This window comes from Eptesicus fuscus, chromosome 11 (genome assembly GCF_027574615.1).
Source record: "Eptesicus fuscus isolate TK198812 chromosome 11, DD_ASM_mEF_20220401, whole genome shotgun sequence".
NCBI lineage: Eukaryota > Metazoa > Chordata > Mammalia > Chiroptera > Vespertilionidae > Eptesicus > Eptesicus fuscus.
In genome coordinates, this window is record NC_072483.1 from 32,371,654 (window position 1) to 32,394,961 (window position 23,308).

The following is a 23,308-nucleotide window of genomic DNA, read 5'->3' on the forward strand; positions in this document are numbered from 1 at the left end:
CCAGGTGGGGACAGCAGACGTGGGGACTTTGGGATAAAGAGCCCACCCCGCCCACAGTTTCTGGTTACACACAGGTGACCCCCAGCCGGACTTACGTCACTCGCCGCCTGCCTGGCAGCCTTGGCAGCCTTGATGGGAATCGCATCAGTTCTCAGGTCGTACCCCTTCTTGCTCATATCTTTCAAGTCTGCTTTGTACATATTCTGAAAGAAAAATGTCATTGAAGTATAACTCAGTCCACACTTAGAAAAGACTTATCGGCAGCCCGCCCTGAGCCCATGCGCACACCTCACTGATGTTGTAGGCATTGACTTTAGCCTGGATGAACTGGGGCAGGTCCGCTGGCAGGCTGTATTTGTGAAGAGTTTCCTCTCCTTTGGCTTTGTAGACAATCTGAAAGAGGACAAAAATGCATAAACAAACCAATGAAGTAGGAAAAAGGATGTAATGGCACAGGAAAAGAGTTTTCGGGAGAGTTGCATGCACAGAGGTGTTTCTTATGAAAGACTCTTTGTGCGGTCCCCATATTCACCTGCAAGTATCTGAAGGTATTCAAGGTCTCACATGCAATTCGTGCTGGTTCAGCCTGGACAAAGGCCCCTTGGTATGCATGCACTACGAACCCCTGGACCGAGGTCGGGGCACCTGGTGGAAGTTAGCCCAGGAAGGTGTCCTGATGAAAATGTGAACGTGTAGACACTTTCCTGAGCATAGGAGAGGCTAATACAGTGGGATACACCAACCATCTCCATTATACTCTGTGGGCTCCTAAAGGGAGTGGTGGGTAGTAGGTTTGACTATTATATAATTTTTGTCTTAGTTCTGACTTAAAATGTAACTCCTCCATATGATATAGTGCCTCTATTCATCTTCCTCGTCTTTCCTAGAAATAGGTGTGTAGTGTTTCTTGTTATCAAGAGAAGCCCCTCTTACCTTCTCCTTGGAAATCAAGGTCCAAATACTGGAAGGACAGCACACTGTACATACTACTCTTAAGATCTGAATTAGGTGTGCTTTGTTGATGAAAAGCTGAGGAAATTATGCAGTTGCTCATGCAATTGAGTCTTTTCAGATTCCGTAATAACTACAGGTGATCAGTACAGTTGGAATACAAATGTACTTGTATTAGTTAGCATTCAAGAAAACACAGATACGATTGACACTTACATCACTCCTCTGGGCCTGGTTAATCTTAGATTGTACTGTAATTGGAGCATCTTCAATCGAGGTAAACTTTAAAGTATCTGGATGTTGGCGATATTTTTTCTGTTTGGTGAATATAAAAAAAAGAAAAACAATTATATTACTTGCACTGAAGGCTAATATATGAAAACCTTTGAAATTTATTTTCCTGATTTTAAAATGTGAAAACACTAGATTTTTTGGTTGGTTTGGGAGGGGGAAATGAATACAATGCAAAAGCCATTATTTAAAAATTGACTTAATCTTGGATTTGTCGATACAACTTTCAGGAACCAGACTTTACTCTCTTAATTTCTTGCTTATGACACAAAAGAGGGCACTCTCAGATAAGCAGAATACAGAAACATCCCAAATTTTTCTAAAGGATTAAGAGAAAACCATGCAGAAAGACAAGTTAGGGTTCTTTGCACTAACAAGTTCTCAGAGATGTCATTTCCCCAATCACACCATCAGCAGTTAAAATAAAGAAGCTCTCTAGTTGAGCGAGGAGGAATTGGGACAGTAGCTAGGAATTATTAAAAAAGAGAGGAAGTGCCCTAGCTGGTTTGGCTTAGTGGATAGAGTGTTGGCCTGGGGACTGACGGGTCCCAGGTTCGATTCTGCGCAAGGGCACATGCCTGGGTTTCGGGGTTGATCCCCAGTCAGGGGCATGCAGGAGGCAGCTGATTAATGATTTTCTCTTATCATTGATGCTTCTCTCTCTCTCCCTTCCTCTCTCTCTCTCTCTCTTCCTCTCTGGAATCAATAAAAATGTTTTTTGGTTTTTTTTATTGAAGAGAGGGAGTACTTTTGCTCTGCAAACCTTAATATGGTTAATACATAGATTGTCACCAAAGTGCTGAGAAGTCACAGGAGAGGGAAAACTGGAAGGTGTTCGAATTGGGAGCTGACAACTTCTAGCTACCCTTATCGCTATATTCTCCCACAATTGCATCACTCTTTCAGCTTCAGGCTTCTGACAACAATCAACTCAGAACTTTTTTCTGAAAAATTCCTGAGTAGATACAATGGTCTTCACCAAAAACAAACAAAAGCACAAAACAACATGAACAACAAAATCTTGAGTGTGGAAGACAACTCTCAGTGAGCACCTCTGCCCCTTGTTTATGTAGTCTAACCTCCTTGATGATGGGTTTGCCTGGCAGTAGCGGGATGTTTCACTGTAGGCAGAGAAGGGACAGATCACCTGGCTGCTTTGAGGCTGCAAGATCATCGTTGTTTTTTCTTAGACTAAATAATAACTTATATACTACTTCACAGTCATCAAGAATATGACATAGGATATAATACTTAACACAATTCCTATAATATTCTTTATATACAGTATTGACAGTCACCGAAAAGTGGAAAAATGCACATGTCAACCAACTAGACAACCAAAATGCAACATAGCCATACAAATGAATGCTACTCAATAATAAAAAGAAAGGAGTTGCAGACACATGTAGGCATATGGATGAACCTTAACAACATTATTCCAAACGAAAGAAGACTGATATAAAGGAATTTTCTAGAAAAGCAGAAAATTTCACCTAGAGACAGAAAGTAGATGAGGGGTTGCCTGGAACTGAAGATGGGAGCAGGAACTTTACAAGGAATCTTTTTGGAGAACCAGCAGAATTTTAAAATTCGACTGTAATGATGATTGTACAACTACAGGAACCTATTAAAACTAATTCAGGCGTACACTTAACATAGTATTTTATGGTACCTTGATAAAGTTGTTAAAATATTTTTATCATGAATGGTTCCCATAGTGATTTATCTACCAGAATAATCCATGCATGTGGTTAGTTTTCCCCCTCAGCAACAACTGCTAGAGAATGAAGTGGTAAAGGAGACACTTCCCATGGTTTGGGGAATTTCCTCACGGCACACGCACAAATCTCTCTGTGGCAAATGAATGCACTGGCTTTACCTCATTAAGGATGTCTGAAGCTCTCTTTGCCTTTTCCACTTCTAAGGACCCATAAGGCACCCAGCCACAGCCTTTCATCCAGCTGTTGTAGTCAGCTTTGTATTCGACCTAGAACACCAAGAGAAAGGTTACATTTCTTTTGCTCAGCCTCACGCTTATTCGTAAAATCATTAACATGTTAAGATTTCTGGCCAGCTTTCTTACTCCAGACATGAAGGTTATTTCAAACATATCCTTGGTGAGAGAATTTAACAGCCCTTAGGTTCTCACTGCCTTCCCAGTGGGCAAATGTTTCATTTTATCTTTATTTCCAACTGAGTGGACGCTCAATCAGGAAAATGCCTATTTCAAAGCTGCATTTCAAGGAGTAAGTGAAGTTGTTATATTTAGATAATCAAATGTGAGAGGTTTTCTCATTAGAGCTCTAAGTATTATGTGTAAATGGTCAAATTAGGACTGAAGACCACATTAAAGTTGGGTAATTTTGCTCATTTTCTGATAAGAGTTGATAGCAGTTGTTTGCTCGCAATGCCCTTCATGTGTAATAGTCAGCTTAGGAGTTTTTCTACATTGGCTGACAGTGCACTTTAACACAGTTGTGCTCATTAATTTGCTTATCATTTGGAATTGGTCCTATTTTGAGGACACTTAATTAATATTATTAAAATAATGAGTTACCCTTAATATCTAGCTATGATAGTACCTAAACTTAAACTCTAGATACAAACTTCAAGCTGTTGTTCTTTAGTGTGAGCCTTCTAATTAGAATGAAAAAAAATCAAGAAACCATATGGTTCCTACCTGTAAAAGGATTACAATTTATTTGGGAGGAAGAAACATAGCACAAATTAAACCAATAAATAAGATGACTATGTATAAAACAGAATTCTTAGTGATGGAAATGCTGGTATCCCATGTTCAAATCGGCATTATTCACACAGCCAAAAGATGGAAGCAACCCAAATGTCCACTGACTGGTAAATGGCCAAACAAAATGTGGAGTAGCATAAAATAGAACTATATTCGCCTCAAAAAGGTAGGAAACTGACAAATGCTACAAGACTGATGAACCTTGTGGACATTACACTAAGTCAGTGGTTCTCAACCTTCCTAATGCCGCCACCCTTTAATATAGTTCCTCATGTTGTGGTGACCCCCAACCATAAAATTATTTTCGTTGCTACTTCATAACTGTAATTTTGCTACTCTTATGAATCGTAATGTAAATGTCTGTGTTTTCCGATGGTCTTAGGTGACCCCTGTGAAAGGGTCGTTCGACCCCCAAAGGGGTCGCGACCCACAGGTTGAGAACCACTGCACTAAGTGGTTAGGGTTAAGGTTAGGGTTAGGGTTAGGGTTAGGGGAAGCCACTCACAAAAAGACAATTATGGGATTATTGCATTTACATTTGGTCTTTAGAGTAGTCCAACTCATAGAAACAGAAAGGGGGTTGAGGGAGGGAAGAAATGAGTTGTTTCAGTGTGTAGAGTTATAGCTTTGCAAGATGACAAAGTCCTGGAGATTGGTTGCACAACGAGGTGAATATAATTAACTGCTACAGAAGTGTAGACTTAAAATGGTAAAGATGGTACATTTTATGTTAAGTGTATTTTGCCACATCTTTAGAAAATAGAATTGTTAGGATAAAGTGTTCAATTGTGTAGCTCAGACAAATTAATTTGCCTAAAGAAGTTTTGATCTGCAGAAAACAGTCCAGCTACTATAAAAAAATTGATGCTGTAATTATATATTTATTTTTAGACAAGATAGAAATCTATGTAAAAAAGTATTGATAGTGATGATGATAATCACAGTGAATGTTTTTTGAGAACTCACCAAGGCCTGGCACCCTTCTAAATATTTTTGCAAACATTTAAATCCTCAAAACAGTTGTTTTGTTTTATTCCAATTTTACAAGGAGGACTGTAGACTTAGCAAAATTGATAACTTTCCCCAAGGGAAGCAGTGAGAGGGTACATACTAGACCCAGGTCTCTCTAACTCTGAAGGGTGTGCTCTCATAGAACCACAGGGGTAACTTTCCCATTACAGTGTTCTTACATACAGAAGATCATGCAGACACCTGTGAGACATGCCAGAAAACTCACTCCACTTAGAAATCTTTCTCAGTTCCTACCTTAATTTAGGAGGGAATAGAGGAAATCAGATACTCACATCGCTCTGCAGTGCATACGCCTTCTTGGCAAGGTCCAGGTTGATGCTATCGGGCGGGTAGCTGTAACTGTGTGGGACGTGCCTGTAGTCCATGTCACTGGCAATTGCCTGAGCTTTCTTAGCCTGAGTGACTTGGAGCATATCAAGAGGTGCCGTGTAGATAGTTTTTGACTTTTCATAGTCTTTATGATATTCACGCTGTGAACAGGAAATTACCATTTATTACCTTAATGGATTTCCAGAAAAAGCACAGAGATCTCTCATAAACAACAAATATGAGTTCAGAAAAACAGGTCCAAATATCTGAGTAGCTATTTTTTTTCTAAAATTTGTTCATATGTTACACATTGTTGAAATGCTCCCCAAAACCATACATGGACAGATCTTCTCAAATCTCTTTTTAGATCAAAGTACAACTGTCAGACATCAGGAATGGGCCATGGCTTCTGCTTCAGCCAGGTATTACATTATTTTAAAACATGGATTTTCAAAGACTGCTAACAAACTACATGATCTATGGAGGTAATCTATCCTTTGAAGAGTTTTCCAATAAGGGATTTTTAAAAAAAATTTTTTTTTATTGTTTTTTTACAGAGAGGAAGGAAGAGGAATAAAGAGTTAGAAAGATCAATGAGAGAGAAACACGATCAGCTGCCTCCTGTACACCTCCAACTGGGGATGTGCCTGCAACCAAGGTACATGCCCTTGACCGGAATCGAGCCCGGGACCTTTCAGTCCGCAGGCCGACGCTCTATCCACTGAGCCAAACCGGTCAGGGCAGGGACTGTTTTTTTGATTGACCAAACTCATATGACAATCATTTCATACTTTTGGTTTTATAAGATGACTGCTTGATAAACAGAAGTGTTCACTTGATTCTTGAAGTTTCTAAAGTCATCTTTAAAGGGATAGTTTCTGATTTTTCAACCTGATTATTCCACATTTGACAGGAGATAACACGCACTGAGAATCTCAAAGGTTTTTTCATACCACGTTTAATTTTGGTAACAATTTAAAAGAAACTTCCGATTGCAGTAGCTGTAACATCTCAAAGGAGAAATGTCTGTGAAGTTAAGCCATTAAAGTAACCTTGGCCTCCTGTACAGTGTTCTCATAAAACAAATGTCCTCACCGAGCCTCAGAAGGCACTTCCATTGGAATGGTTAGCCAGGTTACTAACGAGGTCAAAGTGCCAGCTTCATCAACTGCCTTAATGAGAGACAGTTGCTGTTTGGAAAATTCTAAACTCATTATATGTCCCCATAGTCATAGAATCATTAAAGACAGTGACCCAAGCTAACAAATATAGATGTGCATTCTAAATCTGTAGAAATTCCTTTTGCAAATGATCCAGTCTATTAGGGAATGTGATCTTCCTTCTAATACTTTGTGGGTAGTAACTTTCACTGAATACATTTATCACTTAGTTGTAAAATCTAGATCCTAGTTTATAAAAATAAAATGTGAAAACTTCCTGATGGTATGCAAAAACATTAAAAAAATTTAAAGATAGTTTGTCTTTATTACAAATAAACTGATAAAGCAATGTTGCAACAGCAGTTGGTGTGTGGGAGTGTCTTTAACTCTTTTGTTTATGTTCATACCCGTTCACACATACCTGCACATATAAAATGTTGTCAAAGGTCCAAAGGGCTTCAAAAGATTCTTTTAAAAAGCTATGCATGTTCTATACCTGCAGCTTAGCATTGAGCCTGGATATTATGTGATAATGGCTCATTAGTGACTTTTCTTTTGGATGCAACATCAGTCAATTAAGAAGTGCTTACTGAGCACTATTATGTGCCTAGTGTTCTAATGGGTTCTGTGATAGGATGAAAAAACAAAGATAAATATACATGTGCTCTCAACAGAGAGCTATAACCTTTTTGAGTGAAGAACAGATAAGGAAGTAGAGAACAAGATAGTTTTATGTATATAAGCATGGTATACTGACATAGTACAGTGTGACGTTATTAGATAAAGTAACTGAATTGGACGTCTTAAAGTTCTTTATGAGCAAATGCAAAATTAATGAGAGAAGGTACATACCCATCACATGAGCTCATTTTTAAAAGGAAAGCAAATAATACAAACACCCTTCTATTTAATAATGAAAAACTAATATTTGCAAGCTATGTTGAACATTCTTAACACTCTTACATGATTCTCTAAACATTTTTTAAATACATCATATGCTGCAATTTGCAATAGTAGATGTTTGCTTCTCTATAGTAAGAATTTTAACCAAAAGATAATAGATGGTCCATAGACCAGCCTTAGGAAATCCATAAGGCATGAAAAAAAGTTTGTTTTTCCAGATGGATAATCCAAATACTTTATCAGATTCTCAAAGGGGCCTATGATTAATGAGCATTTTTCTAGGCCAATACTAATTACCAAATTATCAATAAAGAGCAATGATAGCTATACTAAGATTTTTATCTGCTGACTCAAGATTTTCTTCCAAAATAAAAACAGTTTTAAAACCATGATTTCCAAGGTTATTTTTCAATTAGAAGAAAATATGACAACACCTAGCGATGTTTTCCAAAAGGTTTTAAGAATTACACCCAATATTCTATTAAATATCAACACATTTTTCAAAGTGAATGGACATCAAGTACAAAGCAATAATTTTCCTCCTCAATCATGAGAGGTGTAAGAATCTGGGAGATCATGCCACTTCTAAAGTTCTCCCCGGCAGTTTGTTGTTTTGAACCTGAGAGGTCCGGGGATAGAGAATCCTTTTACTTGCTACTGCCCTTGGGCATGTTAACAGGGATGCCCTCTAGAAAGCGAGACAGACTGACAAAAGCACTCACATCACTCTGCATTTTGGCCGTCTTCAGAGAGTGCAGCATCTTGGGGTCATCATTAATGCTAAGGGCTCCGATCATTTTCCCCCTGTTTTTCTCATAGTCTTTCTTGTACATCACCTGCAAAGACATCACACATGTCAGCTCCCACTCATCAGAGAACAGCACCGAGTCCCCCAGCCCAGGTCCCAGGCCATACTCACCTCACTAGCATTCTTGCTGTTGGCTTTGGCTGCCAGCAAGGGAATGGCATCCACTTTAATGTCAAATTTCTTAGCTTTGGTCTTCTCCCAGTCGTGCTTATAAACATTCTGGACAGGAAAATTTCAGCAAAGGAATTGTAAAAACATCTAACACAGATGCACCCAGTAAAAATAAAAACACTGAACATGTGCTTCTGTGGATTTATTTCCCTATATATAATATATTTACCAAATGGTAGTGTACTACTGATTTACCCATCATCCAGCTTTACCCCCCACCAAATAAGTATCACATCCTTGTTCTAATGTTCTGTGAACTTCCTGAAGACTCTGCTGTCCTGAAGGCCCTGATGTATAAAGGATAATATAAAATAGAAACCACTAGGAGGTGAAATATGACATTCACCTGGGAGAGATCTTGTAAAACTCTAGGGATTAGCAGAGGGGTAACAGAATATTTCTGACAGTAACAGAGACTGTGGTAAATAAAATCTGATAACTAAGTAAGATCTTTAAAGGTACTTAGGTCTTAAAAACCCTGCTTACACTCTGATAAGAACCTCTTAGTAGTTTATTTGCATAGCTCTTCATCCAGCCTTTTTGAACACCTACGGCATTGCCTCTTTTCATGCGCATATAAACATAGGCCTCTGTGGCTTTGGTACTCACATCACTCAGGTTATAGGCGTTGACTCTGTGCTGGATAAACTGTGGAGCGTCTGCTGGCACGTTGCACTTGAACTTCTCGCCTTCGTGTTTTGCTTTGTAATTCAGCTGAAACACAGTAAAGAGTGGCCAAACAGTTCAGGATAGTCACTTTCTTAAATTTATGTAGAAGAATATGTATCGCTAAGTCATCACTACCATTTTGTTTTGCTTTTGTTTTTTAATGCCTCAAAGAAAGAGTCATTCCCATTGAAGTGCAGCCCAGAGCCCAGATGCTCAGTCCCTCTTTCGGGGCTTGTGGTATAACCAAACTTTGGGTTGTCATTTTGTAAATCCAATATGCACATGGTAAACTTACTGTCTGATCTATACTTCTAGGCTGTACCTTGAAGGCACAGACAGCCCGAATCTATGAAATTGTGTAAGAGCACTAACAATAACAATAATAATTCTAAATAACATGCTAGCAGAGTTAAAAAGATATGTAAATTCTTATTAAAAAATACAAAATATAGGACTTTATTTAAAATTTTAGAAGTTACATTAGGTGGAAGGAAGGGAACATAAAGAGCAAACAGGGCTGTTGAATTGTGGAGGTGAAGGCGAATGGACAAGACTGAGATGGATTGTGCCATAAGCATCTTCAAAGTAGGGCCCTTGGCCTAACCAGGCCAAGGAGAAGAGTGTGTGGGGACTGGGCACTGTGCACAGCACCGTATTCCATCTTGTCAAGTTCAGTGGGGTCAGTGGTATTAACGATTAGCTGTTCTTTCTGGGGCACAAAATATTAACATGCTAGGAAGCATTGCATATGAACCAATATGGCTTCCGGGTTATAATGATGCCATTCCCTTCGTTACCCATGGCACATGAGCGAATTCATGCCATTGAAACACGTTTCATAGAAGGGCAATCCGTATGTTTTCCTTTACTGTCTTGAGAAGGATGTGCTGCTCCTCGGCATTTAGTTGTGTTAGCACCTGGCTGCTCGGTTGGGTCTACCAATCAGCAGGATCGGCATCACCTAGATCAGTGGTCGGCAAACTGTGGCTCACGAGCCACATGCGGCACTCTTTGGCCCCTTGAGTTTTTAGCAAAGGCCAGCTTAGGAGTACCCTAATTAAGTTAATAACAATGTACCTACCCATATAGTTAAAGTTTAAAAAATTTGGCTCTCAAAAGAAATTTCAATCGTTGTACTGTTGATATTTGGCTCTGTTACTAATGAGATTGCCGACCACTGACCTAGAGCTTAACAGAGTCAGACGTACTAAATCAGAATCTGTATTTTAAGAGGGGCACTGGGCAACCCACATGACTGTGAATGTTTTGAGAAAAACGGCAGCTTTCCCCTGATCTTAGTGGGGCAGACCGTTGTGCCATAGGTCTTCCCTGACCACCCAATTTAAAGTGTCCAACCAGTCACTCTACTTCTGTCATCCTATTTTAATTCTGCAACTCCATCCTATATTCATTTTTTAAAATTATTGTCTGATATTTTTCTCATTTCTGTGCTCTTTTTCTCATTGTAAAGTCTTTGTTAGGCAACTTAAGAATGGGAAATGCTTGCCTTGTTAGCTACTCAAGTGAATGCTTCTGTTGTTTATTTAAGTTGCCATGGAATTTTAGTATGCATTATTTTTGGTATGATCCTGATGAGCAAATTCCCACTAAAAATTAATGAGTTGTTGAATAAAATTACTAGCTATTTTAATTATTATCTAACATCATTTTTCCTGAGGCTGCAATTCAACCTAGCAGTTACTTATTTCTACAGAAATCATCCCCTCCTTTATCTCCTGCCATTTCACCTCTTACTACTTATTGTCCCCCTCCCCAGTACGCTTCAGCCACTTCATTCCAAGATTTTAAAGAAATCTTGAAAAATGACTTTGTTGGGATGATGGATACATGCATGAAGATTAAGCATGTAAATGCTTATGGTTCAAACAATCAAGGCATTCTGGGCCACCCACATGCTCATCAATCAAGGCACTTACATCGCTAAGCTGCTTCGTGTTGAGCTGGGCTTGCAGCAGTACAGGAGTATCAGTGACGGCTGTGAACTTGGTCTTATCTGGATGAAGTTTGTAGGCATGCTAGAAAAGATGTTATTTAATGAAATTTCATGATGCATTTTTATATTCTTGTTCGTATACACACATATAAAACATATATATAAACATAGAAAAAGTTTCCAGCCAAAAATAGCTTACTTCCCCCCCCCCTCTCTTTTTCTCTCCCTCTCTCTCTCTTCTGAAGTTGCTTCTAAACTGAACCCCCTGCTGCAGTTAGCAATCAGATTCACCTTCCCCATGCTGAAGCCCTACATGGCTCTTCACTGGACTTGATATTCACTCTAAACTGTCTCTTGGCTTATAAGCTCTACCCTACAGAAACCACTCTTCCTTCATCCTCTTCCATTTCATCTCTTACTACTGAATACGCTTCAACCACCTCATCCCTTCAATCCTTTAATGCCAAGCTTGTTCTCTCCGTGGGCTGTTCTCATTGCTGCTCTTACCTTGATCTTGGCATGGCTGCCTTAGACCTTCCTTGACTATTCACTCTACAAGGCCATGCAATCCCTCTCTCCCACAGCATCCTATTTTCATTCTGTAGCATTCACTCTACATCAGCTGTCTTAATGCCTGCAATCTTATCTTTCTTGTTCTGTGCTCTCTGTTCGTCGTCTGTATCTCCTATACAAATGTGCACTCCACGAGAGGCAGCCAACCTTGTCAGCTCTGAGGACAGCATTGGGCACAAATTTGTTGGATGAACACCCATTGCTCACAAATCTCCATGTCCTCACTTTCTCTTGAGGTCATATATATATATACACTAATGGAAACAAAGATTTCTGAAACCTGAAATTATTTTGTAACAAATAGGCTTCTTAATGGGGGGGGGAGGGGTTGGAGGGGTAATGGGGGAATAAGGACACATGTAATACCTTAATTAATAAAGAAATAAAAAAAATAAAATACACTAGAAAAAAACCAAATAGGCTTCTTCACAGTCATTTTTGAGTTCCCCAATTCCACCCAAAAGCCAAAATTTAAAATTTAATACCTCCAAATAGCATTTAAATTCCTGCTCAACTTACCACTAGATGGCACAAGCATTCCAAACCCAATTTCAGAGATTCACAGCAGCACTTACGTCTTTACACTGTTCTAGCTTCTTGATGGCTTCATATTCTTGTGTGATTGTCTGAGGGAAATAGCATTTCCCTTTATCTTCTTCATATTCTGCTTTGTAATTTTTCTGTAACGAGAAAGAACGAAAACAGATGATGACTGCTATTGCTCCCAGTGTCACCGTGAGGCGCGACCAATTGTCTTCAAGCTTACCTCACTGTTCTGTGCTGAAACTTTCATGCAGTGTGTTTCATATGGGTCTTCAAAACTGCCTATGTAATGTCCCAGAATATTCTGTACATACTTATCTTTATATTTAGCCTGAAAAAGGAAACATATATAATTCAAATGGACAGTTATTTGTCAGACAGGAACAAAGCCCCCCAACCCCAGAGGTTGGCACGGCCTTTCGAACCTCGCTGAAGCTCTTCAGCAGAGTATCAAGTTGGTACTTAGGGGTCTCACAGTAATTCATGCTCTTTGCCTTTGTCTTCTCATAGTTTTCCTTGTACAATCTCTGTCAAAGGAAAAAGAAAATCAAACAAAGGGAAAAACTCTCATGGTGTAAAAGCCACTCATTCACATCATTGCTGTACTTTAACCGAAAGAGAAAAACTTGTATTTTTTCAGCATCAATTTTTCACAAAGCAAAAAAGCAGGATGAGCATGGGAGAGGCTCATGTCTTGTATAATCTAGTCTGCTGATAAGGACAAATATATTTGCTTTACTTATCCTAATATTTCTCAGCTGGAATAAATCAGAGCACACAAGTGCTGCTGTCTAAGCAACTTTTGGTCTTGAAACAATTCTTTCCTCTTGTGAGTGTGAAGGATAATTACTTTTTTAAGAGTTGGAAAAATGAGGTAAAAGGTGTAAAGTGAGCCTTAGATACTTAGGCAAAGTCTTTTTTAAATATATATTTTTATTGATTTAAGAGAGAGAAAGGGAGAGGAAGAGATAGAAACATCAATGATGAGAGAGAATCATTGATTGGCTGCCCTTGACCAGAATCAAACCTGCAGGCCAAAGCTCTATCCACTGAGCCAAACCGGCTAGGACTAGGCACAGTCTTAAGAAAGCATTTAGTTCAGCACTTGATGGAAACCTCTGTAAGTTACATTTTATCATTAAGGACTGATATTTTACTTTATAGTAACAATACATGAAAAGATGGGGTTTCTATTTTATTGTATGTATCATATATTTCTTCATATTCTCTTGTAATTTTCCCATATAGAAATGAAAAAACATACTTACTAAAGACAGAACTATTTATAAATGATACAGAATAGGAATTATTTAATTTTTTATATTAGTTAGAAAAGCAATTTTGTAAATAGTTTTATTTTATATATAGTAAGTATTCTAAAGGCTTTAAAATAAGATCAGAAAAAAAACAAAATGAGATCAGTATTTTGTAAAATTCTTAAAATAATTTGCTTTTGAAGTTATGCTTCATCTAGTTATTCCTACTTTGTCTTTAGCCTGATTTCTCACTTTTTGCCTTTATTTATTTACTTGTCCTTACCTGAGGATATGTTTATTAATTTTTAGAGAGGGGAAGGGAGAGAGAGAAAAAAAACATCCATTTGAGAGAAACATCACCCGTTGTCTCTCGTACGTGCCTTAACCGGAGATCGAACCCGCAACCTTCTGTTGTATGGAACGATGCTCCAACAAACTGAGTCACCCGGCCAAGGCTGCCTTTTATTTTTCTCTATGTATTTTTGTAAAGTACCTTTTGTCAGGGCATGGCATGGAATGAATACATGTTCATACATCCTGAGATACTAAGCCCATTTCTAGGAAAAGCAATACAGAAAATGATATTGCTGGTAAAATTTCCCCCTAATAAAACAGAAGGCAGTAAGGAGATGATGGCGGAAACTTTACATTATTCACTGATGTCTCAAAGTACAGAGACATCATAAAAATGAGGAAGTTAATCATCCTCTACCATGGGGCTTTCATGTTTGACTTGTCATCCTGAATCTGAGGTTTCACTTAGACTAACATCACAGCCAAGGTTACATTAAACAGCAAGTGCGGCCACATCTGAAAATCAGGGGGATTGACAAAAGCACTCACATCACTCTGCATTTTGCCCGTCTTCAGAGAGTGCAGCATCTTGGGGTCATCATTAATGCTGAGGGCTCCGATCATTTTCCCCCTGTTTTTCTCATAGTCTTTCTTGTACATCACCTGCAAAGACATCACACATGCCAGCTCCCACTCATCAGGGAACAACACCGAGTCCCCCAGCCCAGGTCCCAGGCCATACTCACCTCACTAGCATTCTTGCTGTTGGCTTTGGCTGCCAGCAAGGGAATGGCATCCACTTTAATGTCAAATTTCTTAGCTTTGGTCTTCTCCCAGTCGTGCTTATAAACATTCTGGACAGGAAAATTTTAATAAAGGAATTGACAAAAGGGATCTGCATGTTACCACTCTTTGAAGACTACAAGGTAACCCAATACTTTGTCTCACTATAAAATAAAGAGACTGTTTTCATTGTCCACAAAATCATGCATGTTTTAGATACTTCTCCTCAAGCTGAAGCTTCTAACTACAAGATTAACCTTTTCTACTTTCCATTAGAACATTTTATTGAATTAACTTAATTCTAGTAATCATACTAATATATGATTCCTAACACTGGGTATTTTATAGGATGGCACAAATATTTTACAGTTAACTTTTTATGGTATTAAAGCATCGTTTTAATTTGATCTCAAAATCCTTTGCAAAGCTTATTTTATGAATTATTATAGTACTCATTGATGTTGGATAATATTAGTACTTATTTATAGGATTGTTGAAGAAATGGAAACCCCTAAGGGTAATTTGACTTTCCTGTAGAATTAAGTCTGGAAATAAAAGATAGCACTGGATACCTGTCCTTATGCCTTTTGAATACCTTATATCTTCCTTAGTGCAAGGACTCTTACATGTAGAAATGAGATCATTCATGTGAAACAAGAAACATTATGGGCTTGGGGAATAAATGAAATAACGCTCAATTTTTAAAAAATAAATCCTGGAAGAAAATGAAACATAGTATAATACAAATGAATATATGACTAACAGATCTAACATTAAATTGCAATTAGACACACATGAGTGGTGGCATTTTGAAGGCTGGTTAAAATCTATTAGGACTGTCTAGTTGTATGAAGCTACTGACATGATTGGTACACACATTTTATAAGGTAAAGTCAAAGTTACATTGGCAGAGGCAGAGGAACAGGGTATAAATGTTAAGTGTTCATCCGATCTTTAGCATTATATTTATTTAGTGAAACAGTTAACAAATAAAAGCACAAGTTATCCATATATCGCATGGCATAGCGGTAAGGAACTCACATCACTCAGGTTATAAGCGTTGACTCTGTGCTGGATAAAGGCAGGAGTATCTGGAGGTATATGGCACTTGAACTTTTCACTTTCATGTTTCGCTTTGTAATTTAGCTGAGAGAGAGAGAGAGAGAGAGAGAAGATAGAGAGAGAGAGAGAGAGAGGATTAAGAGAGGATTAGTTCAAAAGAAGAATTGTCCTAAGTACAAAAACTAATTTTCATCAAAGAAAATGTAAAATACATTTTGTTAAATAACACCTGACAAAGTTGTTAAGGTTAAAAGAAAAAGTCGGAGCGAGGGTAGGCCACCTTGCATTATTGACAACCGTGTGCTGGACGCATGACTGCTATTGTCACATCTGTTACCCCAGAAGGACCCAAGTGGAAGGAGGTGGCTCTTTCATATGTGGTCCCCTTCCCATATATCACCATTGGCCCTGTGGATTCTGAGAGGACAGCCCTTTCAAATCTTTTCTTACAAATACAGGGAGGGGCAAAAATAGGTTTGTTTATGTGGAAAATAATACAATACTTAATAAGTAATATTTTGCATACTCACAACTGTAAGCCTCCTTTTGCCCTACCCTGTATGGTTATGTCCCTGTGCAAACATTATGGTTTGTTGATACTCTAATTAAAGCCTTTCATTTCTGGCCGTGTATCTGAGGTTACTTTTATTTTTTAGTTCAACATAAGTTTGGAAATTCAGGCTTAAAACTTAGATGATAAAACTTATTACAAACACTCCATTTTCCAAAAACGTATTTGAGAGAGAAAAATCCCAGGTGTTAAATACCTGCTCTGGGCCAGGATGTGGACTATGCACACATCTCCTTTCACTTAATTTTCAAAACAACCACAAGTTTTAAAAAGGAAATAGGAGGCCTGAGAAGTTAAATGATTTGCCTAGACAGCTGGAATTTGAGTCCAGTTTTGACTTCAGAACTCATGTTCTCTTCAGGGCATTGAGCTACATCAGTCACCGCTATAGAACCATTTTACTAGACTTATTATCCACCCAAGAAGATGGAAAAGATAAAAGACAACTAAATGGAAAAATATTTTAGATGATTACACAAATATACAACTTACATAGCGTTTTGTGTAACTGTGACAAGTTACTGGATTTTCTGTATAGAGTTATGCTACATTTCCCCTCATGAGTGCATTGTGTGGGTGGGTAAAGGAACTTACATCACTCAGCTGTTTGGCATTGATCTGGGCTTGCAGCTGAACAGGCGAGTCGGTTACTTGAGTGAATTTTGTCTTATCTGGAGGGACTCTGTAGGTGTGCTGTGGGCGAGGAAAGGAATCAAGTTTAGCATATCACCTGTCAAAAACACGGTGGCTGGTAGGATGGGTGAGTAGAACCTGTCGTTAATAAAACACTTATTTTTTTCTAATTAGACTGTGGCATCTGTGAGAGACACTTTTACACTGCACAAGAAACTCTCCCATATCGTCAGATGCCCAATAACTCTTCTTAGGGAAAATCAGCTAGCATTAGCTCTTGAAATGTATGGATGATAGAAAAAATAGTACATCTACTATAAAATAAATTTTCTTTCAATTTTTTGAGTTGCATTTATTTGTAAAAGTGTCAGAATTTTAAACATATCTTGACCACGAGATGCCATGGAGGGCAGTCACACCCGCAGTTCACACCACAGACTTACATCCTTACACTGATCCAGTTTCTTCATAGTTTCATATTCCTGAGTTATGGTCTGGGGGAAGAAGCCTTTGCCTCTGTCCTCTTCATATTCTGCTCTGTAGTTTTTCTACGAGGAAAAGAAATCGACATAAGGTTGCAACCATTGTGTTCATGTAATTTGGAAAGTGAAGCAATTGTCTTAGAACTTACGTCACTGTTTTGAGCCGTGACTTTCATGCAGTGTGCATAATATGGATCCTCATAGCTGCCTACATAATGTCCCAAAATATTCTTTAAGTAGGAATCTTTATATTTAGTCTGAAAAACAAGGCATTTCATTTAGTTATTTGTGAAATGATGGGTCTTTTCTTTAACAGGAGTAGTCATAGGATTGCTTACATCACTGCTGAATTTCTGCAGAACTGCGTCCAGCTGAAATTTGGGGGTCTCGCAGTAATTTATGCTCTTTGCCTTTGTTTTTTCATAGTTTTCCTTGTACCGTTTCTGTAAAGAAAAAAAAAAACTAGTTAGATTCCTGTCACTCCCATGCTGATGATAGCACTCGTATTTTCTAACACTAAACCAAAGAAGAAGAAAAAAAAATCGCGCCTATTAACTGCTTTTAAAACTACAATTAGATGTGGGGGTGTCATGAATGATAAGCCTTTTTTATTAGCAATTATTGTGAGGCCTAAGTATTTTTTTTAAATATATTTTATTGATTTTTTTATTTTTTTTTTTTTTTTTTTTTTTTTTTTTACAGAGAGGAAGGGAAAGGGAGAGAGAGTCAGAAACATTGATGAGAGAGAAACATCGATCAGCTGCCTCCTGCACACCACCTACTGGGGATGTGCCCGCAACCAAGGTACATGCCCTTGACCGGAATCGAACCTGGGACCCTTGAGTCCACAGGCTGACGCTCTATCCACTGAGCCAAACCAGTTAGGGCGAGGCCTAAGTTTTTAAAGTTCTTCAAAAAATTAAGAAGCCAAGAAGCTGCCTCTTAGCAAGCCCTTAGTTACAGAGATTCTTGCGTATTTCTGAATTGCTGTTCTCTGTCTCCCAACTCACATACCTTTCCCGCACTACAGGTGCCACAACAAACAGGAATATTCTGGACAACAGCAAATTTTTCATTTTTTTAAACAAACCTTCATGGAAGACTTAGTAAATGTTGAGAAATACACACTCTCTCTTCCTCCTTCTACCAAGGAAAAATTTCGTACTGTACCATAAAATAAAATATATATAAGAACTCATATCACGAATCAACTAACTCCTCTTCCCCGCCGGGATTTATCTTTTCGCTGTAACAATGACCACAATGATTGGAGTGCAGATGCACAACTGAGACAGCAGGTCGCTGTGTTTTTCACGTTGGGTTTTGCAATTGTGAATGGTGCTATTCGTTTTTAATATTTTGATATTCCTGCCTTTATCAGCAGAGTGGATGTCAACCTTGGCTTTTATATGTTTGGTAAAGATGGCCTTTCTGTAGGAAGCAGGAGATGGGCATTGATTTCCCCACAGAGCTACGTGGCCAGACCCATCTATACTCTCTCACCTGTCACTCACTCACCCCACTTCTCAATCACAAGTGTTCATCTCCACAGTGCTGACAACCCAGGGGACAAAGAAAAGATAACAAACCCATCCAGAGAGCCACATATAACCCTCAGACGTCAGGAAAACGTACTATAACCTAACCATAAGGGGAAAACTCAACTGATCACATGGTCAGTATCTTTAAACATATAGTCAAAGTCGACTGGGGCTGCTAATGCCAGGCCCCGTTCTTACTTATCTAATCTATTTTAATCCGAATGGATTAGTAAAGCTCTTCACAATTCCAAGTAGTAATTCCTGTGAAGATTTAGGGAGCGGTCTTCTAAGTCCTGCTGTCTGCAGGTGATGGTTTCTGTGGCCAAGATCTGAGGAGACAATGGCAGAGCTGGGGGAGCAGCTGTACAACAGGGGGCATTTTCCTCCTTCTCCCAGCAGCCGGCATGAGGAACCCAAGGGCAGGGCACAGAGCTGTGTCATCTCTCTCTCCCTCTCTCCTCCCCTTTCAAAATCTCCTTCTGCCTCTGTCAAAAAGCACAGCACGTCTCCTACAATGGACTCTAGTCAGGGAGGCTCAGGCACCTGCAGCCTAGAAACAAGTGAGGATTTCCCTGCCCCTTGAACTTGATCCACAGCCCCCACCCCCACAAATTGACACGTCATGCTCAGAGGCACCAAGGCCTTCCTGTGGTTAGACGGTTCCAGGGGAACTGCTGCACCAGAACCTTAAAGCATTTGCAAAGTTATGTTTGCATTTAGTCACAATAGAAAAGGAGAGAGTTTGCCTCTCTTTCAGCTAAGGTTAAAAAAACACACACACACTTTTTGGTAAGAATATACTTACATCACTTAGCGTATTTCCTGCTGCCATCATCTGCCTCAGCAGTGGGTTCTCTGAAGCAGGAAGTACATTGTAATCTGCTTTTCCTTTATCCTTTTCGTAGTTTTCTTTGTATTTTACCTGTGGGAGTGAAACAAAGTGATAAACTCTGCAGGTTATTTTTTGCTCTCATCTCTATTATGAATATTATGACATAGTTCCACAAATCAATTTTCTCTCTAGAAAAAATGGCAGCTTGACATTTTATAAACAAAATACTCATAGAAACTCATAACAGGAGCAGAGAAACTGCATACATTTCCAAGATAGCTTTTCTTCCCACTCATTTACTCATTCAAAAATCTCCATTATGATATTTTTCAGTATCAATTACATGCCAGGCTCTGGGACACATACAAGAAAGAATAACACATGGTCCCTGCCCTAAAAGATACAGGTAGATAGATACATAAATAATGGGGGAAAGATACACAAATAATGACAGCACATATCCCAGATGCCTGCTGCTCCAGAACCCTCACTCAGCTTTTAACATCCAGCTGCCTATCCACCAACACATTTTTAAAGAAAGAAAGCACCATGAATCTACTCTTTCATGTCTCATCTGTGGCCATGCGTGTGAGCGAGCCTGTACTTAATGTCCAGGCAAGAGAGGAGGTAAGGGCTGAGGTTGGGACGAATGGTGGCGACTTCAACTTTTCTCTCTGTCCTTCCCTCTTTGCACCTTTGTCCTTTCCAGCTTTAGCAGAGGCTTTACATGAGGGCTCACAAGCCCCTGTCAGGAACATGTCCAAAAGAGGAAAAGGAGAAAATGGTCCCAGTTCTGACCATAATCCCTAGGGCCAGCCATTTGTTCAGCCAGTATAACCATGGAATATAGACGAGGTCAAAGAATCCCAGGTAATCTATCAACATTTAAGAACCCCAGGAAACAAATGCAATCAGCTTGGTATCCAAAGGCAGGAGATACACAACTGAAAACCAGATGCACCGCCCCCCTACAGACCACACGGGGGGCTCACCAGGGACGGAAGACAGAACCTCTCTCTGTCTCATAGAGTTATGTATTTCTTGGGGGGGAAAAAGTCCCCTTATGTGTAAAAAAAGTCCCCTCTTCACACATTCATCCATTTTATTTTCTTTTTAGCAAAATACTTTGAAAGAGTTGAGTATATTCCTATTTTTCTATTTCTCTCTTCTCATCCACTCAACTGAATTACTCTCATTAAATTCACCAGGGACCATACACTGATAAATCCATCTCAGAAACATGTGATACAGTTGATCACTGACTTCTCCCTCCACTTGCTTCCTGAGAAATCACTCTCTGGACTTTGCTCCTACCTCATCTGTCTGACGTCTTCACATGGAACACTCCAGAGTTCAGTCCTTAGACATTCCCCACTCACTCCCTTGATGGCCTCCACGCTTATGACATTAAATACTATCCGTATGCTGATAACTCCCAACTTTATACAACCTTGCTAGACAGCTCCCCTGAAACTTCGGACTCATGTAATCAACTGCCCACTTGACATTTCCACTTGGAAGTCTAAAATGCATCTCTTACATGTTTGAAACTGAGCTTATGTCTCTCTTGCAAAAATAAAAATAAAATCACTGTTTTCACAGTTTTTCTTATCTGGATAAGGGGAAACCCCATCCATCTAGTTGTTTAGGCCAAACTTTCCTCTCATTCTGCACATCCAACCCAATATCAAATCGAGTCAGCTCAACTTGCAAAATACTTCTCATCACTTGTCCTGCTACCCTCCTGGTTGAAAACCTCACTGTGTTTTGTTGTTTTTTGTTTTTTTAAATATGTTCTTATTGATTTTAGATGCAGAGGAAGGGAGAGGGAGAGATAGAAACATTGATTAGAGAGAAACATCAGTATCAATTGGCTGCCTCCTGTAGACTCCTTACCTAGGATCGAGCCTGCAACCAGGCATGTGCCCTGACTGGGAATCGAACCAGTGACCTCTTGGTGCATGGGTCAATGCTCAACCACTGAGCCACACCAACTGGGTGAAAACCTCACTGTTTTGCACCTGGATACTGAAACAGCCTCTTACATTATGAGATCTTTCTCCTCTCACTCCTCCAGAGGAGCCAAAGCCAGGGGTAGAATCAAGTCTGTTTGGCTTTGCAGTTTATGCTCTTCCTAGTGCCCAGCCTGCTCTAGAATTCCAAGGCGTCTGATGATTTACCAAAGTCACTCCATAGCATGCCTGAGCCTATCCATGGATTCACGTATGTTGTCTATGACTAGATTTCCACCAGTTCATCGGAATGCAAGAAAAATAATGGTAGTGGTGAGTGTGGAAGGGTCTATATTCAACTGCCTTTTCCTGGGGGGGGGTGTCTTAAGACCCCTCTTCTGCGTTATGTCTGAAATTATAGCATTTCTACTTCTGGGTATCAAAAGTCCTCTACTATATGAAATTTGAGGACGGTAACTGGATATTGTCAATGCTCATACACAGCAAAAATTTTTTTTTTTTAATTTGGTAGCCCTATTACAATCCCAAAGCACTTTTTTTGTCCCTTAACAACCCTCTTTTTTGTATTACATATAAAAACAAGAGTTATAAGAAGTTCACCCACACTGAGATGATCAAGATAAATGAGAGAATTTCCTCATACCTTGCTAGCTGCCACCCCGGCTTGTTTATTCACTTTGTACTCCGGTGTTTCCGTCTGCATGAAGTAGATCTGGTCTTTCATGTTCTCAAAGCTTTCATGATATTTCCTCTGTAAGACATGAAACATACTGAAGAACTCTGTGGGGGAAACCTGCGTAAGGCTTTTACATGGGGGGACAGAGGCCATTTAGAGAAGATACCCAGTGCCGTGCCCCTCTTGGCTTACACACGGTCGATTACAATTACAGAACGTGGTGCCATCACCAAAACAATTAGCAACTTAACAGAGGTTTGGAGCAGTTACAATAGGTGAAAGACAGACTCCAAGAAGAGACTCTCAAAGGCCGGGACAAAGACCTTAAGAGGACTTAAGGTCTGTTTCCCAGTGAGGAAAGTCTGGGAAGAAACTAATCAGTTTCATACATGTACTGTTTAGGTTCCCAGCAAAGAATAAATTTAAAAGGGTCCTTTTGACCGGTACTCACTTTGAGACCATATTGTTCCTATGAGAACTGAAACAAGAATAATGGTATCTGATAAAAAATTTTTTTCTCAAAAAAAGAAAAGGAAAGATTGTGGTATTTCTTTTCTTAATAGGAACTCTGCACAAGCCTTGCTTCCAAGAAGAGGTGCCAGGGCATAGGTCTTCCAGTACCACTTTGGGTGCAGCAGGTGGCTAGAAATCATAAAGGAAGGGTCCCCTCTCAGACTAGGGCTATCCAGCCATCCCTTTCTACTTACTGTGCTGAAGTTATCAGCATTTATTCTGGCGGCTGCAATTTCAAAGCAAGGTGTCTCACTCCATTTGCCTTTGACTTTGTTTTCATAGTCTTGCTTGTATTTTAGCTAGCAGAAAAGAAAAAAAAGCAAAATCCAGGATTTAACAAATAAGAGTGCAAATCAAGTGGTAATGGTTAGATTTCAAAAGTATCTTGATTAGACCTTTTGTGGGTCCTTAAGAGATGTCTTCAAATCGTCCAATACAGTGTCCATTTACCCAACAAGAAAGCTGAGTGAGGGAGATAGAGGTACTAATTCCTCCTCCTCTCACTGAGTTTGGGGACTTAGTTCATTTCAGAACTCACAGATGTTCCCTGATGTTTGAGGAAGGAGAGAGACAGAAGTA

At 39.3% G+C, this 23,308-nt stretch overlaps 1 protein-coding gene across 1 annotated transcript in view; it reads right to left on the reverse strand.

Moving 5' to 3' along the window:
• NEB (nebulin) overlaps positions 1–23,308 on the reverse strand; it is a 191,668-nt gene that overhangs the window by 148,692 nt on the left and 19,668 nt on the right. Inside the window, exons 11-32 of the mRNA XM_054723403.1 lie at positions 22,924–23,028; positions 22,184–22,291; positions 19,541–19,657; positions 17,533–17,637; positions 17,344–17,451; positions 17,156–17,260; positions 16,674–16,772; positions 15,488–15,592; positions 14,410–14,517; positions 14,213–14,326; positions 12,539–12,640; positions 12,337–12,444; positions 12,146–12,250; positions 10,981–11,079; positions 8,984–9,088; positions 8,315–8,422; positions 8,118–8,231; positions 5,296–5,493; positions 3,122–3,229; positions 1,168–1,266; positions 289–393; positions 96–203 (exon numbers count right to left, since the gene is read on the reverse strand). Coding sequence (XP_054579378.1) covers positions 96–203; positions 289–393; positions 1,168–1,266; positions 3,122–3,229; positions 5,296–5,493; positions 8,118–8,231; positions 8,315–8,422; positions 8,984–9,088; positions 10,981–11,079; positions 12,146–12,250; positions 12,337–12,444; positions 12,539–12,640; positions 14,213–14,326; positions 14,410–14,517; positions 15,488–15,592; positions 16,674–16,772; positions 17,156–17,260; positions 17,344–17,451; positions 17,533–17,637; positions 19,541–19,657; positions 22,184–22,291; positions 22,924–23,028 — 2,433 coding nt within the window. The remainder of the gene's footprint in view (positions 1–95; positions 204–288; positions 394–1,167; positions 1,267–3,121; positions 3,230–5,295; positions 5,494–8,117; positions 8,232–8,314; positions 8,423–8,983; positions 9,089–10,980; positions 11,080–12,145; positions 12,251–12,336; positions 12,445–12,538; positions 12,641–14,212; positions 14,327–14,409; positions 14,518–15,487; positions 15,593–16,673; positions 16,773–17,155; positions 17,261–17,343; positions 17,452–17,532; positions 17,638–19,540; positions 19,658–22,183; positions 22,292–22,923; positions 23,029–23,308) is intronic.